Source organism: Balearica regulorum, chromosome 17 (assembly GCF_011004875.1).
Source record: "Balearica regulorum gibbericeps isolate bBalReg1 chromosome 17, bBalReg1.pri, whole genome shotgun sequence".
NCBI lineage: Eukaryota > Metazoa > Chordata > Aves > Gruiformes > Gruidae > Balearica > Balearica regulorum.
Genome location: NC_046200.1, coordinates 10,781,413 through 10,803,332, shown reverse-complemented (window position 1 = coordinate 10,803,332; position 21,920 = coordinate 10,781,413). Strand labels below are relative to the sequence as shown.

General features: G+C 54.5%; 1 protein-coding gene across 1 annotated transcript; it reads right to left on the bottom strand.

Moving 5' to 3' along the window:
* Positions 1 to 121: 121 nt before the first annotated feature.
* Positions 122 to 20,019, bottom strand: MMP11 (matrix metallopeptidase 11). The gene is made up of 8 exons (XM_075769479.1): positions 19,741 to 20,019; positions 10,286 to 10,536; positions 8,905 to 9,048; positions 7,737 to 7,870; positions 4,725 to 4,972; positions 3,899 to 4,112; positions 2,269 to 2,526; positions 122 to 1,346 (listed from the first exon to the last, which is right to left on the bottom strand). Exons 1-8 carry the CDS (start codon positions 19,855 to 19,857, stop codon positions 1,213 to 1,215), a joined length of 1,500 nt encoding a protein of 499 aa, XP_075625594.1. The 5' UTR covers positions 19,858 to 20,019; the 3' UTR covers positions 122 to 1,212.
* Between the last annotated feature and the right edge of the window lie 1,901 nt (positions 20,020 to 21,920).

Below are 21,920 nucleotides of genomic sequence, written 5' to 3'. Positions count from 1 at the left end.
CTCCCCGGTCCTGGTCCCGCCCCTCCGCGCGCGGCCGAGGATGGGGCCCGCCTGAGGGGCGGCCCCTGAGGGGCGGCCCCCGACGGACGGACGGACGGACGGGGCGGCCCGGGCGGGCGGCGCTTAGAAAAGAGGCGGTTTATTGGGCGGTACATAAATACAGACGGCACCCGGGCACGCGCGGCGTTGCACGCGCCGTACGGGCGTTTACAGCTGCGCTCGTGAGCAGGGGCCGGCACCGAGACACCCCCCACCCCCCCCGGTTGGGGTAACGGTCCCCCTCGCGCCGGCAGCAGCCCGGCCCGCGCGCCGCGGTGTCCCTCAGCCGGTCACCGGGGCGGGTTGAGAGGTGTGACGGGGAGAAACCGACCGCCGCCCCCTTGGGTTCTTTGGCATGAGGTTACGTAGCCAGGAGGGGTGTGCAAAGAGCTGGGCCGGTGTCAGCCCCAGCCTGGCGTCCGGGCGGGCCGGGGGCAGCGGTGGGAGACGGGTCAGCGCAGCCACGAGCAACCCGGGATGGGGAACCGAACCCGGTATGAGCACAGGGAGATGGGGCAGCGTCCAGCACTGGCACCCAGCACCGTGGAAGGAAGGGGGGCCCTCGTCTATATACAAATTGTTATAAAATCCTAACACGTACTACTGATAGAACATAAAACCAGGAGTAGGGCTGTGGCAGGGTACTGGCAGTCACCACTGCAGCCCAGGTGAAGTGACCCAGGCCACAGCCACACGTCAGTGTTCTTCCTCATGCAGCCGGTGTCCTTCGAAGTCCCTGGCCAAGGCCGAAGGAGGTGTCTCGGTGGAAGTGTTCCTCCTCCCCGGCCGACGGCTGGAGCAGCAAAGGGCTGCTGCTGTGAGCAATGTAAACATAGTCCTATGGGATGGGGTCCAGGTTAATTAGGAAAGTGTGATCCCATTCCAGGCTGGCTTGATGGCTTTTGGGATGCTACTGCTGGAAGAGTATGGCCACATTAAGGGTTTAGTGGCTGCTCTTGCCTGCAAAGAACACGGCAGATGCTTTTATATTGATAGCAACTGAAGCTGGGGCTGCTGGAACTGGAGAGTAGCAAACTTTGTCACTTGTGACAGACACCTGTTTTGTCAGATGCTGAGCCTGAAAGGAAGCCAGGAATAGCAGAGGGAACCCTCTGTGTGGCTGCTGGAGGTCAGGGTGATGAAAGGGAAGCATGAAGGATACAAGCACCCCCCTCATCTGAAGGAGTTGGAGGAAGACGTACAGCTGAAGAAGTCCTGGCTGATGTGGCGTGGGTAGCCCTCTAGCACTTTCACCTGGACTGGATCGAACTTCCAGTAATCTCGGCCTCTCAGGAAATAGGCAAAGCCTGTGGGTGAGAGAGGAGGGGTTAGGAGAGACAGGGCTGGCACAGCTCAGAGCTCTTCACTAGCATTTTGTCTTGTTGACACTCTGCAGCATGTGCAGTACTAAAAGAGAGCCTGGAAGAGGCAGGAGATGCTGCTACATTAGTTTCACTTGAACCCAGGTTTTCAGCTTACACTGTTTTAGTTTTGATGGGAGAGTAAGCAGGATTTGATTTTATTTTATATTCCTCGTGGTTTTAAATACACTGTACCCAGGTAGTGGCCCAGCCCTGAGAGGGCAGAGGACGTCTAGGACCTGAATAGGGCCCATGACAGATGGCTGGTGACAACCTGCTGCAGAGCATCTGTTACTGCAGGGGAAGCTGCTCTGGGATTTTGGCTCTGGAAGCAGTGGGGAGCCATTCCACCGCATCCTTTGGGCGGAGAGGGCCAGTCACCGCACCTGTCATTCCAAGCACCCTGGCCATCCTCTGTGTTTCTGTGGCACTGCCGTGCTGTCTGCAGCATGGGGCACATCTGGGAGGACTAGGTAATACCAAAAGCAGCCTGTTCATTCGGGACAGCTGCTTAGGCTGAGGTGTGGGCAGTGTTTCTGCTGTTTTCTCATCACTTTGTTGTGAGCTGTAACAGCTGGGTAGGACTCTGTGACCATTTCTTGGTCAGAAGTTTGAATTCTATCAGACACTTAATTGTTGATTGTTGCAATTAATAATGACAAAACATCTCACTTTTATGGGGGAAGCCTCAGCTCCCTACCCACTGGAGGGAGCTGCCCCTCTCTCTCTCTCCACTATACAGAATGTTCTGTGGCTGGGAAGTGTCCACTACTACCGAAAGTCTAAATCTGCCCAGTTCTTCTAGCCGGGCAGTGGTGTCAGCCTGAGCACCCACCCCAGAGCAGGCCATGTCCCTGCTGGCACTGACCAAACTCATCCTGAAAAGCGCCATCGATCTCCTGAGGGACGCCGCGCCAGTCGGCCATGGTCCGGGGGTAGATGTTGTCCACCTGGCGAGTGTGAGGGTTGAAGCGCCAGTAGTTGCCTCCACCGAAGATGTAGATCTTGTTCTTCTCAGCCCCCCACACCAGAGCTGCCTGCACAGGGGATGCAGGGAGGCCCAGCTCCACAATCGGGGTGGGACCAGATACCCGTCTCTCACCATCATAAATCCAGTACTGAGAATCTGGCGAGGAGACAGAAAAGGGAGATGAGGGGTCAGAAGCTCTTTGGTGTCAGATAATTCGGCAGTCAACTGCGCAACTGGAGCTGGTGCCTTGGCAGAGCTCCCAGGGAAAGCTGTGCCTGAGAGGCAAAAACCCCACCAGTGTCATGGACACCGTCACTGATGGGTGCCCAAAGTGCCAGCAGCATGAGACGCTGACTTCCCACCTTGATCCAACCTGGAGGGTGTCAGTGGTGGGATGAGGAGGACTGTTCTAGCAGCTGTCTTTTCTCTGTTCATGGAAGTTATACTAAAAGATTTGGCTGGAGGGACCAGCCTCTATCCTGCAAACTCATCTCTTGGAGGAGAATGTATGTGGGCATGCACAGGCACAAAGGGGGCATGCGGCTGTAAAGGAACAAGCTACAGAAACCAGGAAGAAGTTGCCAAGATGAAATAGAGACTGGAAGCATATTTCCAGATTAGATTAAAATGGGAATCTCTGTAATTAGCCTAAGGCATGTAATACTTTCCCCTTATCTCATTTTAACTCATGGCAGGAGCCTGCCAATTTTAGCACTGTAAGTCCTTGTGTGTGGGTCAGGTGCTAAGTAATGTGTTTATGCAGGAACTCTGCCTGCAGAGCCACGTGGTGTGCTTTCTGGTGCTCAGTTTCATGGTGTGCAGATGGGGCACGCACACCCAGGGCAGCTGGGTAGCCACGTCATTTTGCGTTCCCGCTATTAAATTTACACTTGGAAAGAGCATTAAAGAAAACAGTGGAGCTGAAACAGGGGGTGTTGCTGGTCTCGAACTCCAGAGATGGCCAGGAGGAGGTTTGGCCCCCCATGGGTGATTGGGTTTTAATCCCTGTGGTGGCAGGAGGTTGCCTGGCTCTGCACACAGGCTCCCTGTAGGCTCGTTCAGTCTAGGGGTACTACAGAAGCTCCGCATCCAGGTCTCTGAGGAGCAGAGAAGATGCTGTCCATCCCTTGAGCACAGGCTCAGGAGTTTCACAACCTGTGACTGTTTGGGGCTCTCTTCTGGCACAGTGCTTCCCAGGACAGCTGGGGAGATGCAGCAAGTGTTTCCTTCCTCCTCCTCTGCCAGCAGCATTGCCAGGGCAGAGGCTTAAAGCTAACATTTGTGTTCCAGAGGAGAAGACTGGGAGATCATGGATGTGCCTAAAATAAAAGTGACCCCTCCTTCTCTCTTCCCCCCTCAATATCTGCTAAAAAGTTTAAACTAAACAGAGAAGGAAACAAATAACAAGGATCACTGGATTGCTGAGGATGTCCAGAAGGATTTTTCTCTCAGGAACTTGTTGGGCCCTGAATACCCCTCAGTAAAGAAGGTGCATTTCCAAGCCATCTGATCCCAGTACAGCTCTTACCTTGGAAAAACCAGATATTGCCCAGAGGGTCCTCAAAGGTGGCATCAACAGAGCTGGGGATCCCCTGCCAGTGGCGGGAGGCCAGAGCTGGGTAGCCGTCCTGCAGTTTTCCAGCTCGGAGTCGCCACACATAGCGAGACTTGAAGAAGAAGAGCTCCCCTCGGATGGTGGCTGCGGCATCAAAAGCTGTGTTGCAGGCGTCGGGCTGCACAGACTGCCAAAGCACGGCCGGTTAGGTGCTTGGATTCACAGGAGCCCCCCTTGCCCAGGCTGGGTTCAATGGATGAGAAGTTCCTGCGTCTGGGCCTTTACCCCGCACCGCAGTGGCCACCCTCACTTTGAGCCCACAGGAGGGCCATACATCCTCCTGGTGTCTCACCAGCAAAGCCTGCTAACACCCTCTGCTCCTGGCAGTAGAATCTTTTCCTAAATGCTGTTTAAATCCAGGCTGTTCCTAAGGGATGCTGCTCGGAGGAAGACCTCCCGGGCACAGTTAGACAGAAGGAGGTTTCAACAGCAGGATCTCTTGCCCTCTGGCATCTACAGCACTCGCTCCAGGCCCTGGGCAAGCAGCTCCAGGGCTACAAAACTGCATGGGTTGCTAATGCAGCAGTCCTACTTTCAGCCAGTTTTGGTTGGGCACGTGCTGCCCAAAGATCCCCTCCCTGCACAACCCAGGCTGGCTGGCGCTGCCAGCCCTGGGGTCCCGACCTGGGCTCAGCAGCATGTGTGGAAGACAGACACGTATAAGCCTGCTCCTGGCTTCACAGTGAGGACAGTCCCAGCCATGGTGTTAGAGGAGGACACAGACAAGCTGTTGACTCACCTCCACATTGGTGATCTCATTTGTTTCAAAGTCTGGCTGGGGCAGCTCTGCTGACTGAGTTGGGGTTGGGTCAGCATCCAGTTTGGGTTTCCCATAGAGGTACTGGATACCTTGCTTGTCGTCCTCACTCAGGCTTAGCGGGTAGCGGAAGATGTAGAAAGGAGACATTAGTGACTTGGAGACAGCCGTGTGCTGCAGGCCCAGGACGTGGCCAAACTCATGAGCAGCCACTTGCAGGAGGTCAGTGCCTGCAAAAGGAAAAGATGGGAGATGCTTTTGCCTGCTTGTGCGGGGGACGCCTGCCTCCTAGGCTCACCTCTGCCAATTATCAGCCACTGACAATGCACTGAGGTATGTTGTAGGACCCTAACACAAGGAAAGATAAATCTACCTCAACTACGACGCTTGCAGGTTGTTGTTCCCAGGGTTTTCCTGGAGCACTGTGAGTGAATTCGTATGCTCAGGTACTAGCCTGGGCAAGTTGGTAATTTGTAATTCTGTCACCAGGGGCTTCTGTACCCCATCAGCCATCAGGAAGCAAAAGGGTTTCTGTGTGCTTTTGGATAGAAGATATTTGCACAGAAAAAGGAGTCTGGCCCATAGAAGTAGGTGTAGGGGTGGTACGGTTAGTTTTTGTCCACCCAGCCTTGCAGCAGTTGTTGGCTACAGCTGTAGCGTATCAGGTCCCATTTAGATCACATCTGCTATGGAAGATACCCGCGTCAGTGAGGATTAAAACTTGCTAATGGCTGTTGTCACACAGACAGCAGAGGGAGCTCATTGTTGCCTGTGTGTGGACTGTAGCAAGAAGGTGACATTTAGAATAAGTCCATAAAAAATTATCCAGTGTCAAGGCCTGGGCCTTTTTCACCAGACTCAAGTAGATTTATGGGAGTTCAGGTTTTAGGAATACATGACCTCGGAGCATCTAGAAAAGGAGTGCGGGAAAAGTGGATTTCAGTATACTAAAATGTGTCATTTGGCAGGTGTTATGTAGCTTCCAATGGATCCTTTTTGAAGCTGATACATTTCAGGGAAAGCTGGAGGAGAGGCATATTAAGGAGCGAAGCTTGTGAGCAGGGATGTTTGTTGACAAGTCCCAGCGTATTCATTCACTTGCGTTCAGCCAGAAATCCTCCAAGCTATCGCCCAAGCGATGAGAAAGGCAGGGATGTGAGTCAGCCAGCCTGGCTGCTTCAAGCAGGAATTCCCTGCTGGCTCCAGGGGAGCAGGTCACTTCTCAGCACGGGGACGGGATGGGAAGGGACAGGGGGATGCAGCTGGGAGGAACGCCTGGGAAGGGCGGAGGGGAAGGTGACCCCGTCTTCCTCCACTGGTCAGCTTTATGTTGAAGTGATGAATTTACACAGCACTGACCCAATTAAATCAACACATCTAGGTCAGCTGAGAAAGTGGGATTTCTATGTCAGTGATTTATTACAAACTTTCAGACACTTGTGTTTAGCTTGGCAGGCTCCTCACTCGGTGCTTTCCAGTGTTGGCAGATCGGTTGTGCTATTGTCAGGTTCTCCGGGGGAGGTGAACAACAGCACGCCTGAAGGAGCTGTGCTGGGGGGCCATCGCTGTGCCCCTTGCAGAAGATCCTCCACGTGGAGTCCTGCTTCCTGCACAGCTCTGGGGTGACCCCAGGGCACACCTTGACCCTCCTTATATTTCTCCTCTCCCATCTGTAAAATGAGGCTAAGGATTTCCCCGTCTCACTGAGAGCTGAGGCAAGGATTTATCCATGTTTATATTGTAAAGCTCTTTTCAGCATATTAAATGGCAATTAGCTGCAAAGAGCTTTTACAACATTTGTTCATGAAAGGCGTAGGGGGAAAAAAGGCCGTAGAATAGGGCTGGATTCTGATGGGAACTGGCATCTATTTTCAGTTCCTGGTTTGACACTGTCTTTGTGGAAGAATGTAGGAAATTCTTCAACAACACAGGCAGCCCCAACGGGGGGTGAAAAAGGACAGAGCTCACCCTTCCCTAAGGAGTAGAAACACTTCTCCAGAAAGATCTGGTGCTCTGTGGTTCTTGTTTCAGGTCAGCATGAATAGGGTCGGAGACATAGCGGTCCTGTGCCCCGTGCAGAGTCTGGCATACAACTGGCAATAAAGTGGACTTTGGGGGAGCCCATCCCTGAACATCAACATGGACAAAATGTTTGGGAAACCCCAGAGAGGCAGGGGTTTAACTTGGGCTTTGTGATTGCGGCTTTGTCCCTATAGATAAACCGGGAAGGAGGAGGAGGGGCTGACCTGGGTTAATTTTGGTGAGGCTTGCAGAAACTGAAGCTTTGGGCACTGATCCAGATGGTCCCAGGCGGTACTGCAGTATCTCATGAGATACTGTGACACCATACCCTGAGTGCCGGAGCAGAGAGCTACCAGCTTGGATCTATTATTAGCAAAATGAAAAAAAAAAGAAAGAAAAAAAAAAGAGTCTTGATTTGATGTGACGTTGTTTATGGTCAGAGCATTCCCAGGCCACCGGGGCAGAGCTGGAGCCCGGGTGGTTTCCCTTTATGGACTTGTTTGAGGGCAGGCAGTGCACGGTGCGTGCAGGGACTGGGGCTCAGGCTGTCCTTTGGAAGACAACTGTGTCACCCAGTGCTTGAGCCTCAGTTTTCCTTCATCCCTTCCCTGCTTTATTTCTAATGGCACCTGCCAATGCTGGGTGCAATTCCCAAGTGGCTGGGCACCTGGCTGGGCAGAGGAGCCGTCTCTCTCGAATGCGTCCCTCTTGCTCCCTCCGCACAGGGGAAGCCCACTGGGAAACCAGGTTCCTGGTGCTGGACACAGGTTTCGCTGTGGCTGAAAGATGACAAGAAAAGACCGGAATACTACCAGTAGGGTTGGAAGTGGCAGGAGATGACAATGCACACCACAAAAATGATTGTGGCCTCTCGGTTTTACAGGGTCCCTGTTCACAGCGCAACTGAGTTATTTCCAAGTGCCCTGATAAGCATCCTGGAGGGCCCACAGCTCCCCCGAAACAGTACCATACCCAGGTTGTTCCCAATGGTCCAGGTCTCGTCATAGTCAAAATGGACATCTCCCTCCCGGTGCGTCTTGGGGAAAAACGCATGTGCCAGGATCCCTCCGGGCCCGTCGAAAGGCAAGTTATCTCCGTGCCAGTACCTGGAGGGAAGACACATCACACCTCAGACAAATGGCCACATGCCTCCAGTGAACAGCATCATATGGCCAAAGGTGGGGAGCCACTGTGAGGGGACAGCAGCTCTCACTCCTGTCCCAAGTTCATCCCACCAGTCTGGATCGATTGTTTTGAGCCCTTCGGATTGCCACAAACTCAGTTCTGCATCAGGGCACTGAGGAAGCAGAGCTCGGTCACAGCAAGCACTGGGGAGTTCATATGTTTTCTCAGCAATGTCTCTCTCCTCCCTGCATTCAGCTCCCAGACCAAAGCTGACCATGGAGCCTAAACAATTAAGGAGGTGACTCCTTGAGCCAAGATTAAGTTGACATAGCTGAGCAGTGGGGGGATGCAGAGGGGCAGCTGGCAGCGAATCCAGCCAAACCCTCAGATCCTCACTCAATCCAAGCCCACTGTTGATTATTGAAGGAAACCCATGAGAGACGTGGCCACTTCAGAGAGCTGGGGGAGGCACCAGCAAAGAGACAGCATGCAAATCGCATCACTGCTTGGACGGTCTCCACTGCCTTTATTAGTTTTGTGCAAACATGTAGCAGAGGGAAGTCTTTGCCCCCGTGCGTATTTTGCCAAAAGTGAATTTTAGGCCAGGAGCCAAGATTCATTTAACCAAGAAACTATATTTGTCTTTGGGCAGACAGTTACGTCGTTCAGTCAAGGGACAGGATGGAGGACCTGAAGACGGAAAATCAAAACAAACGCTTAGGAAAACAGCCTGTGGGCAGAGAAACGTAAATGTACCAAGAAAATTAATGAATGATCAGTAACCGTACTGTGCACAGCCAGCATGAAACAGCTGCACTTAGACCAAGCAGCCCACAACTGAAAAAAAAAAGAAAGAATAAAAAAAATCCCAGTGTCTGAAAGCAGAAATATGAGCCTCCACTTAAGCGCCTAAGTTGCGTGCTGGCAGCTCTCTGCTCTGGTTAGAGGCTTGGGGTCTTGCCTGCAAGGCTGCTGCTGTGTCTGGGAGGAGGGTGCTGCTGCCCACCGTGCTCACCTTGTGAAATCGATGACGATGTCAGCCCGTCCCTCCTGCACCTCAGTGAAGGTTAGCGGGGTCACATCACTCCAGACTTTCAAAGCTTCCTCGATGGTCCTTCTCACTTTAGCTTTTACAAGTTGCCACGGGAACCTGATAATTCTGAAAAGCAACAGACACTGGATGAGGAGAGCATCAGCTGCTGTCCCATGGACACTGCTGTCATGAACACACTAGCTGTAGGCTCAACATCACTAGGGTTCCCCTCTCTCTCAGCACCAGAACATCTCCAATCCATACAAGCACTGCTCCAGCACCCTCTTCCAAGGAACATGTGCAAGCAGATAAATCCCGTCAGTGGTGAAACCCTTTGGCTGGTGGGCCCAGAGGTGAGCTCCCCGGAGAGCTTTGCGGATCTGTGTTTTTCTGGAGTGCAGTGCTGCAGCATTTCCAGGTCTGTCCCCCATGAGTCTGCCCCCACAGAGGTGCCTGGGAGTGGTGTGATGTGATTTCTCCTCGTCAGTCTCTGCGGGTTTTGTCCCTGGAAACCTGGGCTTGCTGAGAGCAGCTGCTGCCTCTTCTGCCCTCCTATAACATAAGCAGACTGTAAGGTCTGTGCAGAGGGAGCTTGCTTTCCCTTCCCCTAACTGTGTTGGCACGTGTTCATCTGCTGTGTTTCTTTAACACTGTTGATCAAAAAAAAAAAAAAGGAAGAAGCCTTTCTGTTATCTATAGCCTCCTAATGCTATGAGGAACTGTCTCCCGCACTTAATTAAACAAAAGATGATTTACATGCTGTCAAAGTCCATACGAGTGTGCTCACCTCTCCACTCATGGCCCTGTGGGCAACTGGGGAGGCAACACAATCCTCCCACAAGCCTGCTGAGCAGACTCACAATTCAGAATGTGTGGGGTGATGTGGGCAAAACTTTACACTGAAGTTGTGTTTATGGGAACATCAATAACAGCTGAATAAAAAGATCTTTTTAAAATAAACTGTGAGGTGAGCCCACAGCAGGGTGGCTCGGGGGAGCAAAGGCACAGCAGGAGAGGGCTGGTGGTGGAGGCTCGGCACATGTCAGGACTTGATGTAGGGAAGTGAACGTATGTGCATGAGGTTGTTGATGGGGGACTGACCAAGGGGTGATGCAATGGCTGTGCACAATGTGTTTGGGCAGGGGTGGGTGGACAGCTGTGTTTATAGGAGCGTGTGTGTGAGGGGATGCGGAGGTGCTGGGTACAACCCTGCTGGTGGTTCAGCATGTGGCTCCCCTGCTCCTGGCTGCCCTCCAGCTTTTATGGTCACATCACAGCATGCCGTGCTCCAGGGAATATCAGATTGAGAGGTTTGGGGAGGGAGAAGCAAGCCAGCCTGACTCCCATTTTGGGCCTCTCTTACTTGTAGGTGAGATTGGTCTTGTCCCAGCGCCCGCCGGAGAGGACGAACCGCTTCTGCCGATTCCGCCCATTCTGGCTGTCCGGCAACACTGGGAGGTCCGGCACACCGCACCGGGGTGGGTTCCAGCGTGCCACCTGCTCATCCACGCCCATGGAAAAGCCCTTGGCCGGCACATGGGTCCCCACAGCGTTCATCAAGGAAGAGAGCCAAGGGCTCTGCTCCTTCCAGGTGTGATGCTTTCGAGACATGTCCTAAAAGGGAAAAGCAAAGCCATGACTTCAGTGTCTGGGAAGAGAGGTCCTGATGCAGCATGGTGAACATCTGCCCACAGCAGTCCTGCAGCGGTGAGTTCCACCTCTGCCTGGGGCTGTTCCCCCACTGCTGGGGCACAAACTGCTCCCCATAAACATCCTCTGTTCCCTGGGCTCCGCTGCTGCCAGGCTGGGTTGCACCTGGGAGGCACTGTGTCGTGCCATGGCACCTCCTAAGCACTGGGCTATTTTTGGTCGGCTTTTCCTTGGCAACTGGCCGGCAGGAAATGCTTTTGCAAACTGTGGATGAGAACCAGACCCTTCAAGAATGAAACAAATCACTAGGGAGTAAATTCTCCCCCTTTGCCCCACATCCTTTATTCCCTCCTGGCCCTGGGTAGAGGAGATATTAATGGGAGGAAGCCTTTAGCCCCCAGCACACAGATGTGTTCCCCATTGTCACTCCCATGGTGTCCCCTTGCTGTCCTGGCATGGTGAGCAGGCTCTCAGCATGGCTGGGGGATAGCACAAGCTGGAGAGCAGGACACATGGATCTGGGGGGGGGTGACTTAGCCCAGCCCATGGGGCAGAGACCAGCAGTGACTGTCTCTGCAGCCCCTGTCACTTCCTGAGGTCACCAATTCTGCGGAGGGATGGATGGACCATACCCGCTTGCCTCACTGTGCCTGTGATTCTGCTTGGGGATAAGATCACCTTGGCTCTCCCACACTTAGTTGGAAAAGCACTGTTCCTTTTGGCAACATTAATTGGTGCTAATTAGCTGACTTCCATTGGTTTCCTACCTGATAGCAGGACTACGGGGCCACCATGACACATGATTCAAGCATAACCCCCGACCTGCTGTGAGGCATGTGGGTTGAGAAGCGCTTGGTCCCTGTGTCACCATGCTGCACAAGCCAGAGGTCCAAACACAGAATTTTTTGCCTGATTCTGTGCAGGCAAATGTATAGGTGTTTGAGCAGCAGAAGTAGCTGAGATGCAGCAGTGCCGCATCTCGGTTCGGACAGGCAGGCTCCATCCCACAGGGCTCCAGAGTGATGACCTGGGGTTTAGAGATCCCCTTCCTTCCCCTGAAAAGAGCTGCCTTCTTCCAGGCCAGCTCTCCTGGCTGCCCTGCCGGGAACACGAAGGTCAGGATGGCATGATGCCAGGGCTGCCATGATGCCATGTAATCCGCGTGCTGCCGCTGCTCTGTTCCCTACAATGAGCCCATTCATGCGGGCTGGAATGAAGTGTGAAGCCCTTGGCATTAATTCCGCTACGGAGCTCCTGACTCCGTAGCGGCCCCGTGCCTCTGAGCGACACACGGATAGACACAGGAGCCAGGGAGGTCACACAAGGTGCAGTTTAGGTGTCCGGCTTTTCGTGTGTCTGTCACCACTCCAGCCTGCTGGCTTGTCCTCCCCAGCCAGCCAGACACCCTTGGTGGCTTGGCACCTGCCAGCCTTTGCCTTAGAAACCATCGACCCAATCCTGGTGTCCCAGTGCACTTTCATACACCACAGGAACCGCACCATCAACACATGCAAAGAGAGAAAGCCATTTGACATCCTGAACAGCAAAGCCTACCCAACCCACCAGCCATGGCACTGGGAATCCACCCAGTGCTTTAGTGGAAGGAGGCAGTAGGGGCTGGCTGTCCCAGGGGAGTCTGCACTGGGCTGCTCCTGCTGAACGCTGGAGCCCTGCCAGGTCGGAGGTACCTGTCTCTCTAAGAGGAGCTTGCTAAGAGGTGCTTGGCACCCTGCCTGGGCTGGCAGCTAGCGCCTGTGAAGGACAGTTGGCAGAAGGAGCTGATAAGGTTCATGTCCTGGCCAACCTCTTGCTCCCAGCCCCAATGAGACCCTCTGCCAAGCACATAATGGCAGCTGTCTCACCAATGCCCAGCCTGGAGGGCCGCTCGGCTCTTTGGTCCCGGGTGTGCTCAAGAGCCCCCACTGCCACCAGAGGCAGGTCCTGCTGCCTGAGGACATGGGGTGATTAATGTGTCTGGTTTCCCAGGATCAGGAGTTGCAGGACAGCTGCGCCCAGAGTGGAGATGGACCATGGGGAGAGCCCTGGCTGTGGAACTGGGAGCACTGGGAAACCCTCAGGAGTCGCCCAGGTAAGTGAGCGAGCTGAGGCTGACACAGATGGCTTTACTCCTGGTTTTTGTCTTGGCTTTGCTAAGCACATCTCCCGGTCTCCCAGGAAGGCTGATCGTTGCCTTCCTGGCTGGGGGCACTGACATAAACTGAAAGAGGAACTGCTTGTTTCCTTCTTGCCCTGAGGGATCCCATGTTCAGAGACAGACCAGAGGTAGGTTTTCTCTCTCTTTGGTTAGCCCAAGGCCACTGGCAGGAATCCCAGCTTCCAGCCATCCAAACCCCACCTTGCCTTAGGCAGGACCCTCCCTGCTCCCGCCTGCCTGCCCTCTGCGGTGACCGGCCCTGGGAGGGGACACCGCCTGGCCCTGCAAATGGCTCTGGGTGGAGGCAGGAGGCGAGACCTGCCCTGCTGCCCTGTGTGCTCGCTGTGCCCCTAGACAAACAGCGAGTCTCTCCCTGTCGTCACTGCAACGACATTAGCACCGTAGCAGGAAAGGGCTGGAAAATGCCACTGCAGGCGCAGCCGGCAAGGGGAAATGTGAGAGTTAGAAACCACTCACCAAACAATGCTCAGGAGACGCGTCAGGCTGGAGATTTCAGTCTCCTTGGCTGGACACACCTCGCTGCAGGCACTTCCCAAGGCTTAGATAACACATCCTCTTGCTTAAGGTTGCATCCTTCCCACCCAGTGCTGAACCCACCCTCTCTTGGGGAGATCCTGCCTTGTTCTGAGCAGTGGTGTAATGCCTCAACTGTAAGCTTAGGGGTTTGCTTAGGGCTGTGCTGCTGCTGAAGCGAGTGCAAACCTGTGAAGAGAGGATGAGGAGGGCACTGGCTGCTAGGTAACTATCAAAGCATCCCCGTTCCTCCCATCCCACCACCAGAGGGGAAAGGATTACCAAAAACCAAAACCAAAGGAAAGTCCCTGCAACCCAGGGCAGGTGTTCCGACCAGCGGAGTGCAGAGCCAGACCTGAGCCTCTGGCGAAGGCTGTGTGCAGCCACTTGCACTGCCCTTCCCAGTATAACCTGCAGTTGGGGTGGCTGCTGTGCATGGGAACAGGCAGTTTTTAGCCAAGGGACGAGGCCAGGGCTTTGCAATAGAGACTGAGCAGCAAAATACCTGCACAACACAAGCGCAGAGGGTCTGCCAGGCCTGAAACCAAGGGTCAAGAGCAGCGAGGACAGCAGAGGAGCAAAGCCATACACAGAGAGGGCTGTGCTGCAGGCTGGCCACAGCCCCTTGCAAAGAAAGTGCCTCTTCCTAGCAGCATTGTGACCAAAAGGCTGAGGCGGGGGACAGGAGGGAAAGGATAGATCCCATGGGAGTGCAGAAACCACAGCTGAGGTACGGACTGCCCACTCGGTTCCTCACAGCTTTATCAGCCCTCAACTGCTGCAATACAACAGCCATCGCTTCTGGGTCTGTTGGGGCCAGATGAACACCAGCCAAGCTTCCCAGGAAGTGTCCCAGCCATTCCAAGGAGCTGGGAGCATCTTTAACCTCATTGTGCTGGGCAGCACTCGCCCTCCAGAGCCTCCCAGGAGAAGAAGCAGCAGGAGCAGCGCAGCTACAGTGGAGTATCAGCAACGCTGCATATAAAAACCCTTGAGTGAGGCCAGTGCCTGGTACTGACAAACCCAATGCTGTCCTCTGCCTGGGTCCAGCCTCTGCTGCCTGCCCTGAACTTAAACTTGTCTCCTCTGTCGCGTACCTAATTACCAGGGCTCCTGCCTGCTCCTGCAGCACGGACATGAAAGGAGACCCCCCCCATCCCCATCAGACGGGAGTGACTGGACAAGTTACAACACGAATCCCATCAGTCTTGGATACTTCCCCTGTCATTGGGGGCTGTTTCCTCTTCTGCTAGGCAATGAGCTCATGAGCTTTCTCCCCACCTCCCTGTCCCTTCTGCTGCTGCTTTTCCATTTCTCACTGCTTTCTCCTTCTGTTACTCAGAGTGTTTGGCGAGGCCCTGGTGTTTGCTGCCTCTTCAGCTAGCATTATCCTCCCACCTATGAACCTGCACCCCGGAGCACTCCTGCCCTTAGTTCAATGCGTGGGGAAGGAGAGCAGAGATGCTTTCTCCTGCAGTTCTCATGTAGGGCAGTCTTGTCGCCCCGTTTCTGTCCACTGTTGTGCCTCTCAGGGGCTCTGCACTCCCTTAACAGGCTGCAGCAATGTTCCTGCCTGAGATCAGCACCGTTGTCCTGATGCACAGGGTACCATGGCCGGCTTTTTTGGTGAGCCTGCCTCTCTGCCCAGCATGGATTTGCAGGGGTTGGATTTGAAAGTGCAGCTACAGCTGATGGTTAGTGGTAAAACTGGAGCCAGCTCCACTCCAGTCAGGTTGTGTCCCGGACGCAGACTGGCCTCAGAAGGTGCTAATGCCGCAGCTGAAATTTCACGGCAGAAACAGATTGTGTTTGTGGTCTGGTCAGACCCTGAGCTAAGCACGCTCCTGGTCGAGGCACTCTCAGTGGAAACAATGGAAACTCGGTGGAAAAAATGGCTAGGCAAAGCCACCAGATTTATTGATCCTACCTCCCTGAGAACAAGCAGAGTCTCCCAACCCCTCTAAGAATTCTTTGCTTACACAAAATACTTCTGCTACAGGACTGGCTCTTTCATGCTAGGCTGCAGCCTGGCCCCGCTGCAGACAAAGCCGGGGGAACGCAAGGGCTGAGGCCAAACTTTGGCCAAATGAGGCCAAACGGGAGGTGCCGCAGTGCCTGGCCATGCATACACAGCACGCTTCCCAAACTCCATGGCACCATCAAGCACTACCTCCTGGGGCCTGACAGTTTGTTTCCGGATTATTTGGTGGTAGTTGTTGTTGGCAACAAAAAAAGGAAAATGTTTATTTTTCCTAAGCAACGTGGAACATGAAACATTATGGACTGCAAATGTTTATGCTCACAGACAGAATAAGATGACCCAGGCTCTGATGTAACAAGAGAAAGCAAATGAATAAACACTGCAGGACTATTTTTATTATCAGACACTTTAATTACGTGACAGTTTGTGAGTCTAGTCCATCAACAACACCACAACCAAGCTGCTGGTGTCACCCAAGCAACAGTTTGCCAGAAACAGGAGTACTTACAAAGCAAACAAGCCCTAGGATGCCAGGATAGCAAAAGGTTTCAAGAGCCCTTAATCTGATGACCTAGAAATCCCCTTGAAATCAAGAAACCACTCTAGGATGCAGCACACTCCAGGCAGAGCAGGAAGAGGGTTGAGATGTTTTGTTCATTGTGTGATTACATCCAAGCTAAGGTGAGCAATGACCCATTGGTGCCCAGCCCAAGGACAACAGCCAGGACATCTCCCCCTGGGTATGGCCACCTGGCAGAGTGCAGCCCTCTCTAGAGCTATGGGGGGATGATCTACCCTCAGGGAGCAATGCTGCTCCGATGGGCAGGCTGGGATCTCCGAACCCACAAGACAAGCACTGTCCCCTGCCCAATCTCCTGGAGATGTCTGGGGGATTTTCCCCCTCCACTAATTGTCACGGAGCCATTTTTGAGAGATGGGGATGTCTCTCCTGCCCAAATCCCACTAAGAGGAGGAAGTGTGGTCATCTGCCTGTCCTTGTGGGTCTCATCTGCACTGGGATCTCGGTGAACTTCTAAAAACATGTCTGTGGCTCTCAGCGAATCCCAGAAGTGCTCTGCTTTTCATTTTGGTGGACAGCTATGTGCAGACTCGGCAGCGCTTCCATTCACGTCACAGCTGAGCCATCCCCAGTGTAAGAATATGCAGGAACCCTTCATTTACCTGTCTGCGTACTTGGGATTAGTAGGAAAGAGCTGACGGCGCTTTTGGTGTGAAAAGTCTCTGCAGGACGATTTTTCCACAGAAGATCCTTTTTTAAGCAAGACTTAGACAGTGCACCCTGCTCTGCTGAGCCCCGCAGGTTAAGGTGCCAGGGCAGGATACGTGTGGGGGAACCAAGCAAAGCGCAGCGTGAGCTCGAGTGGGGAATCCTCCCCAAAGTGCTTCTCTCCTCCCTGCTCTCTTCTCCCTCCCCGGTCTGCTTTGCCACTGCACACCCCAAGTCTTGGTACACTGCAGGGTGAGTGTGTGTGCGTTGCACGTGAAAGCACAAACACAACAAACTCGCTGGAGAATAACTGCTTACATGTGTCTTGAATCTCTCCCAGAGCAGAGGATAAACATGCCTAACATTACCCCAACACTCACTGCAGTATTTAAATAGCCAAACCAAACAGTGCAAATCAAATCCTTCCTGCAGGAGCTGCCTGAGCCCTGAGCGAGGCAGGCGGCCTCCCCGGCTCCTGGGCTGCAGGGAAGGCAGCGCCGTGTTTCTAGTGGGGAACCTGCTGGGTTCAGGGCGAGAGCTGCAGGATACGGCTCCCAAGGGATTACACTGGCAGCTGGGAGGGTGCCCGCCACTTCTCCATGGAGAGAGAGTTTCCCAGCAAATGGACAGACTTTGATTTCCCAGGGGAGCCGAAAGCAATGCAGGAATTCAGTGTCTGCGCGTGCACTGCCCCGAGGACTGCAGATCTTTTGTTCTCAAGTTTTACAGTGGACAGCAGACACAGCCTGTATTCTGCTCTCAGTTTTCTCTTTCTTTCTTTAGGTGTTAATGTAAAAGTGAAGGACATCTACAGGGTTTGCTACAAAGAACACAGCTCCTGCAACTTGCCCTGTGTAGCGTGGCTTTAAAATGACTCTTAGCCCTCGATTCCCTCCGTGCTCAGTACTGCTGTTGTGACTTATTACTGGAGCACTGAATAGTCACAGTGCAGCATCCCACGGCGCAAGGTGCTGCCTCGCGCAGTCCTTGCCCACCCCATCTACTAGCACAGCTCGAGGAAGTCACCGTTATCTGTCTTGTAGGATTGCAAGTCTCTTTTCCCAGCTGAGCCCCTCATCTCCTTTCTTTCTCATCACCCAACAGCAAGAGGTGCCCAGACAGGAAATTAGCTGCTGTTAGACACAGAGAAACATGTCTCTGTGTGGAGAGACTCAAAGTATCCAGAGCAGTGAACATGAGATGGCATGGCAGAGCTCTCTGGTAATACAGGGTAGAGAAGGGCTGAGGCCAGAAACCACACACAGACCACTGTCAGCCCAGCAATCCCATTTCAGCCGTTCCATGCTAACACACGTACCCCAGCTGGGAGAGGAATGGGGTGCACTGCTGTTAACTTACGTCGTATGTGAGAGCAACCACTGTGATGCTGGCTTTACCTCAAAGGCACCAGAGTGACCTTTAGAAGCCTTGACACCAGATAAGGAACCCAAAAGGGCAGCTATGTGGCATGAGGGAACTGCTATTTGAAAGGATGGGAAATCATCTGTTCATTTTCAACCCCAAACCAATGCAGCCACCATCTCTGCAAAGACTGAGTGAAATACATTGATTTGAAACCCCAAGCTCCACATGGCTGGTCAAACACACAAACACAAGGTGGTCCTGAACAAAACATACCTGTAGGAGCATCACCTGGAGTTACTCCAGCCAAGTAGGAAAGTATTAGCACTCATGATGCAGAGCATTAAGCTGGGATGAGGAAGAAACCATCTCTAGGCAAAGAGTGCCAACTGGGGGGACCTTCTTCAGGAGTGTGGTTGTGGATTAGATGGCCCAGGAGCCTGAGCAGACCCGGACACCTGCATTAGCTCTGCGCTCATCCAGCAGTTTGGTGTATTCCCTCTGTTCAAGGGGTGCTGGCCAAGGCAGATGAGCCCCAGCAACCTCTGCAGTCGGTCAGCAGCTACAAGCACCAGCAAAGGAGATGAACAGTGCACACTGCAGCTGGACGGGACCCAAGCTCAGATGGTGTGAAACCCAGGCTGGCTCTCCCTTCCCCGGGCATCCCGCACAGGTCCTTGCTAGCAGCAAGACCAGGACCAGAGGTGGTGCAGGTCCCTCCAGGAGCAGCAGCTTCACAGCTGGCTCACGGGAGAGCGTGAGGCACCCGCCAGCCCAGCCAATGTCCCCACAGGAACCAGCGGTCTCCAGCTTTAGGCAGGTCCCTCCCAGCCCACCACTTGCTGCATTCAGATGGGGATGAAATCCACAGAGCAGTGTCATAACTGGGGTACGGGGTGTCATAAGTGGGGTGCAAGGTGCCACCGCCCAAGTGCTTGGCCTCACCTTCCTCAGAGGCAGAGTGGAGCCAAGCGCAGTGACATTTTGTTTGGAATAATACAAGCACTTTGGGGGCCAAGGCTGCTCTGTGCCAAGTCCCAGCCCACAGCGTATTTAGCAGCCAAGTTAGAAAGTACTCAGATGACAGAGCTGATAATAAAACCATCGACAGAACCTGAACTAATCCCCTTGGGCTGCTACCGGGCATTTGCTCTGTCATTATTTTATGGCACACTAGCGAAGCGCATGTATATAATAACCCAATTACGCACGCACACATTCCCAGCACAAGGAGCTCTCTGTCTTCTCCCGTCCCCCGAATCCCTCGCACGCCGCTGCTCTCCTCTGGCAGCAGCAGTCCCTGCTGCTCGCAGCTCCATCCAGGTGCTGGGATCTGGCAGGCATGTGCAGGAAGAAAGAGCCCTGCTGCTCCCCTCCTGCCTGCGCGTTTGATTCATCCCTTTAGTCTCTCCTCCCCGTAACACTTCTCGGAATTGCCAGCGCCGCATGCGGGGAGTGTTATTAGCAGGCAGCGAGTGCTCCGCTGCCTTTAAAGGAAGGGGGGATCCCGTGTCCTCTCGTAAACCCTCCTCGTCCCGCTCCGCGGAAGGGAGCACGCCTATGAAAACTCCCCTAACGTGCCAAGAGGAACCCGCGGAGCGGGGGTGCCCGGGCGGGGGACACGGCTGAGGCATCGCCGGGGCAGGGGCAGCCTGGTCGGTGACTCCCGGCAGCGCATCGCTGTCCGTGCCGGCATCCCGAGGGCGGCTTGGGGGGGGCGATGGAGAAGGGGGGGGCGGCTCATCCCGCTCAGCGGAGGGGTCTGTCGGGGAGATGCTCCCCTCGGGGCTGCACCGGAGAGTTGCGGAGCGAGGAGCGGCTGGGACTTAACGGGGAGGGGACAGACACACACACACACACACGCAACACGGAGCACCGGGGAAGAGGCACCGGGTGGTCCCGACTCACCGGCTTGTGGCGGCGGGCGGGCGCGGCGGGCGCGCAGTGCAGCAAGGCGGCGGCCAGCAAGGCAGCGGCGGGCAGCGGCGGACGGGCCATACCGGGTGGCGGAGCGGGATCGGACATGGGGCGGGGGGTCGGGGGGGGGGGGGGGTGTCCCGCTGAGCCTTTTATCCCCCCCCGTGGCCGCCTGCCCTCCTCCCCGCGCCTCCTCCCGCTCCTGCCTTTTGTTCTCCCCGAGCAGCGGCTCTACGAGCCGGGGGGACACGGCCCGGCGGCATCGCGGGAGGGGGGGTCCCGCCCGTCCCGCCCCGCTCCGCCCCGCCGCCCCCGGCGGCGGGGCGGAGCGGGGCGGGACGGGCGGGACCCCCCCTCCCGCGATGCCGCCGGGCCGTGTGCAACGGGGGTCCCCCCCCCCGCCTCCCCTGCCCGAAGCAGGCTATGGAGGTCCCTGGGGCCACGCATTGCACCCCCGGGGTGACACATTGCCTCGCCGCCCGGCTTTTGCATCTGCAAGCGAGGGAGCAGCTGCCGGGAGTTACCTACGCTCTGTGTCAGTGTTTCCAGTCTTGCAACTGATTTCTGTCTGGATTGGGATGGCTTTAAACGGGTCAGTTTAAAGGTGGCTTTCACCTCTCCTGCCTAGGGGTACCACAGTCTCCTTAGACCCTCTGTGCCCGCCGAGACCTCTCAGTCCCCACTGATGTCTGGGTTTAATGCACAAAATGTGCCTGCATCCCTGCTTTGCCTGCGCAGGGCTCTGCTGAAGTCATCTGTGTGTGCCTAGACCTTCACTTACCATTTGCAAGAAGGCTTTCCCTGTGCGGGATGCTGAGGAAGGGGAAGGCGGGGAACACCCCTCGTTTTGGAGATGCCAAAACCTCCATCTGCTCAGCCACCTGGAGATGGAGGCAGCAATGCACAGATCTGTTTTCTCAGTTCCTGTTTCTATGGGAGAAACCCTGGACTGTGTCAGCATCCCCTCAGTAGACTGAGTTCAGCTGCAAATTGTTTCAAGAAATGTATGCAAATAATAAAACTTTGATCTCCAGCTGCCTGGGCTGATGTGCAGGGAGTGGGTAAGGCTTCCTGACGTCCTGGACTGTATTACTGTTTTATTTGTCTGTGATCAGTTGTTCATGTTTTGTTTTATGGGAACCATACTGAGGATGTAAATACCGGGTACGGTAAGCAGATGCGAGAAGAAAGAGCCTGGTCATGGCCGTGCTTGGAAGGTGCTGCTGTGCTTAGCTAGCGGGCTGTTGGCGAGATGTCCCTGCACCGGAGCACTGTGTTTGGCGTATCCCCGAGCCCTTACTTGTAACAAGGGAAAGCAAAAGGGTAGAAGCGAGGAGCTGGTGTTCACGGGGCTCAGACCTTACACTGTGGAATTTACCCTTCTCCTGCTATTCTGGCTGTGCCCCAGGAATGCAGGGCAGATCCTACTTTCTTGCTTTGCTCTGAGCCAGACAGCTGGGTTCCAGCAAGAAAAGCTTTCCTGCCTTTGTCTCTCTTTTCTTTACTGTCTTTTATTTGAATGCTGGTGTCTCTGGGAGCTCAGTGCTTTCCAGCCTGTGGCAGTGGAGCCTGTTGGTGCCCTGGGGAAGCGGGGAAAGGCGTGGGAGCAGCCTGTGAGGCAGCGACAGGCAGTTTGGCTCTTCTTAATAAAGGGAGACTTTTGAAGGGGGTGTTCTGGGAAACACAGTCCTTGCAGAGATGGGACCGCATGTGAGAACTGCTGGCTCCTGCCAAGGCACTTCACACAAAAGAAAGTGCGTGATGTTTGGGACTACAAATATTTCCCAGCCAAGCAAGTAGATGTTTAGCAGCGGGAAAATGGCCCATTGAGTGTTTTGGGGGCTTGAGTGCTCACCTTCTGCAGAGGGCCCTATGCACAGCTGGCAGAAGTCTTTTTTGCTAGTGGTCCTGTGCTGGGAGCTCTCTCAGCTACTCTCTGTTCATTCAGCCCTCATCCCTACCTCAGTTTGCAGCTTGCTGAATGTACAGAGGCTGCTGGCAGATAAGCACAGGGCTCCCACCCCAGCCCCAGAGTGCCAACAGCCTGACATCTCTCAGTGCAGACGCTGTCTGCTTGCTTTCCTGCAGCTCCTGCCAGGCTGGAGCCAAATTTGGGGTTTGGGGATCTCGTGATGGCTGCAGGAGCTCAGTGGAAGCCTTCGTGGTTGGAA

Excerpts from the sequence above, each read along its gene's own strand:
- MMP11 (XM_075769479.1), bottom strand. The coding sequence starts at position 19,857 with ATGTCCGATCCCGCTCCGCCACCCGGTATGGCCCGTCCGCCGCTGCCC. Across the intron at positions 9,049-10,285 it reads AAGACCAATCTCACCTACAA|AATTATCAGGTTCCCGTGGC; the intron begins GTAAGAGAGGCC and ends GTTGCTTTTCAG. Across the intron at positions 4,973-7,736 it reads GACCATTGGGAACAACCTGG|GCACTGACCTCCTGCAAGTG; the intron begins GTATGGTACTGT and ends TTCCTTTTGCAG.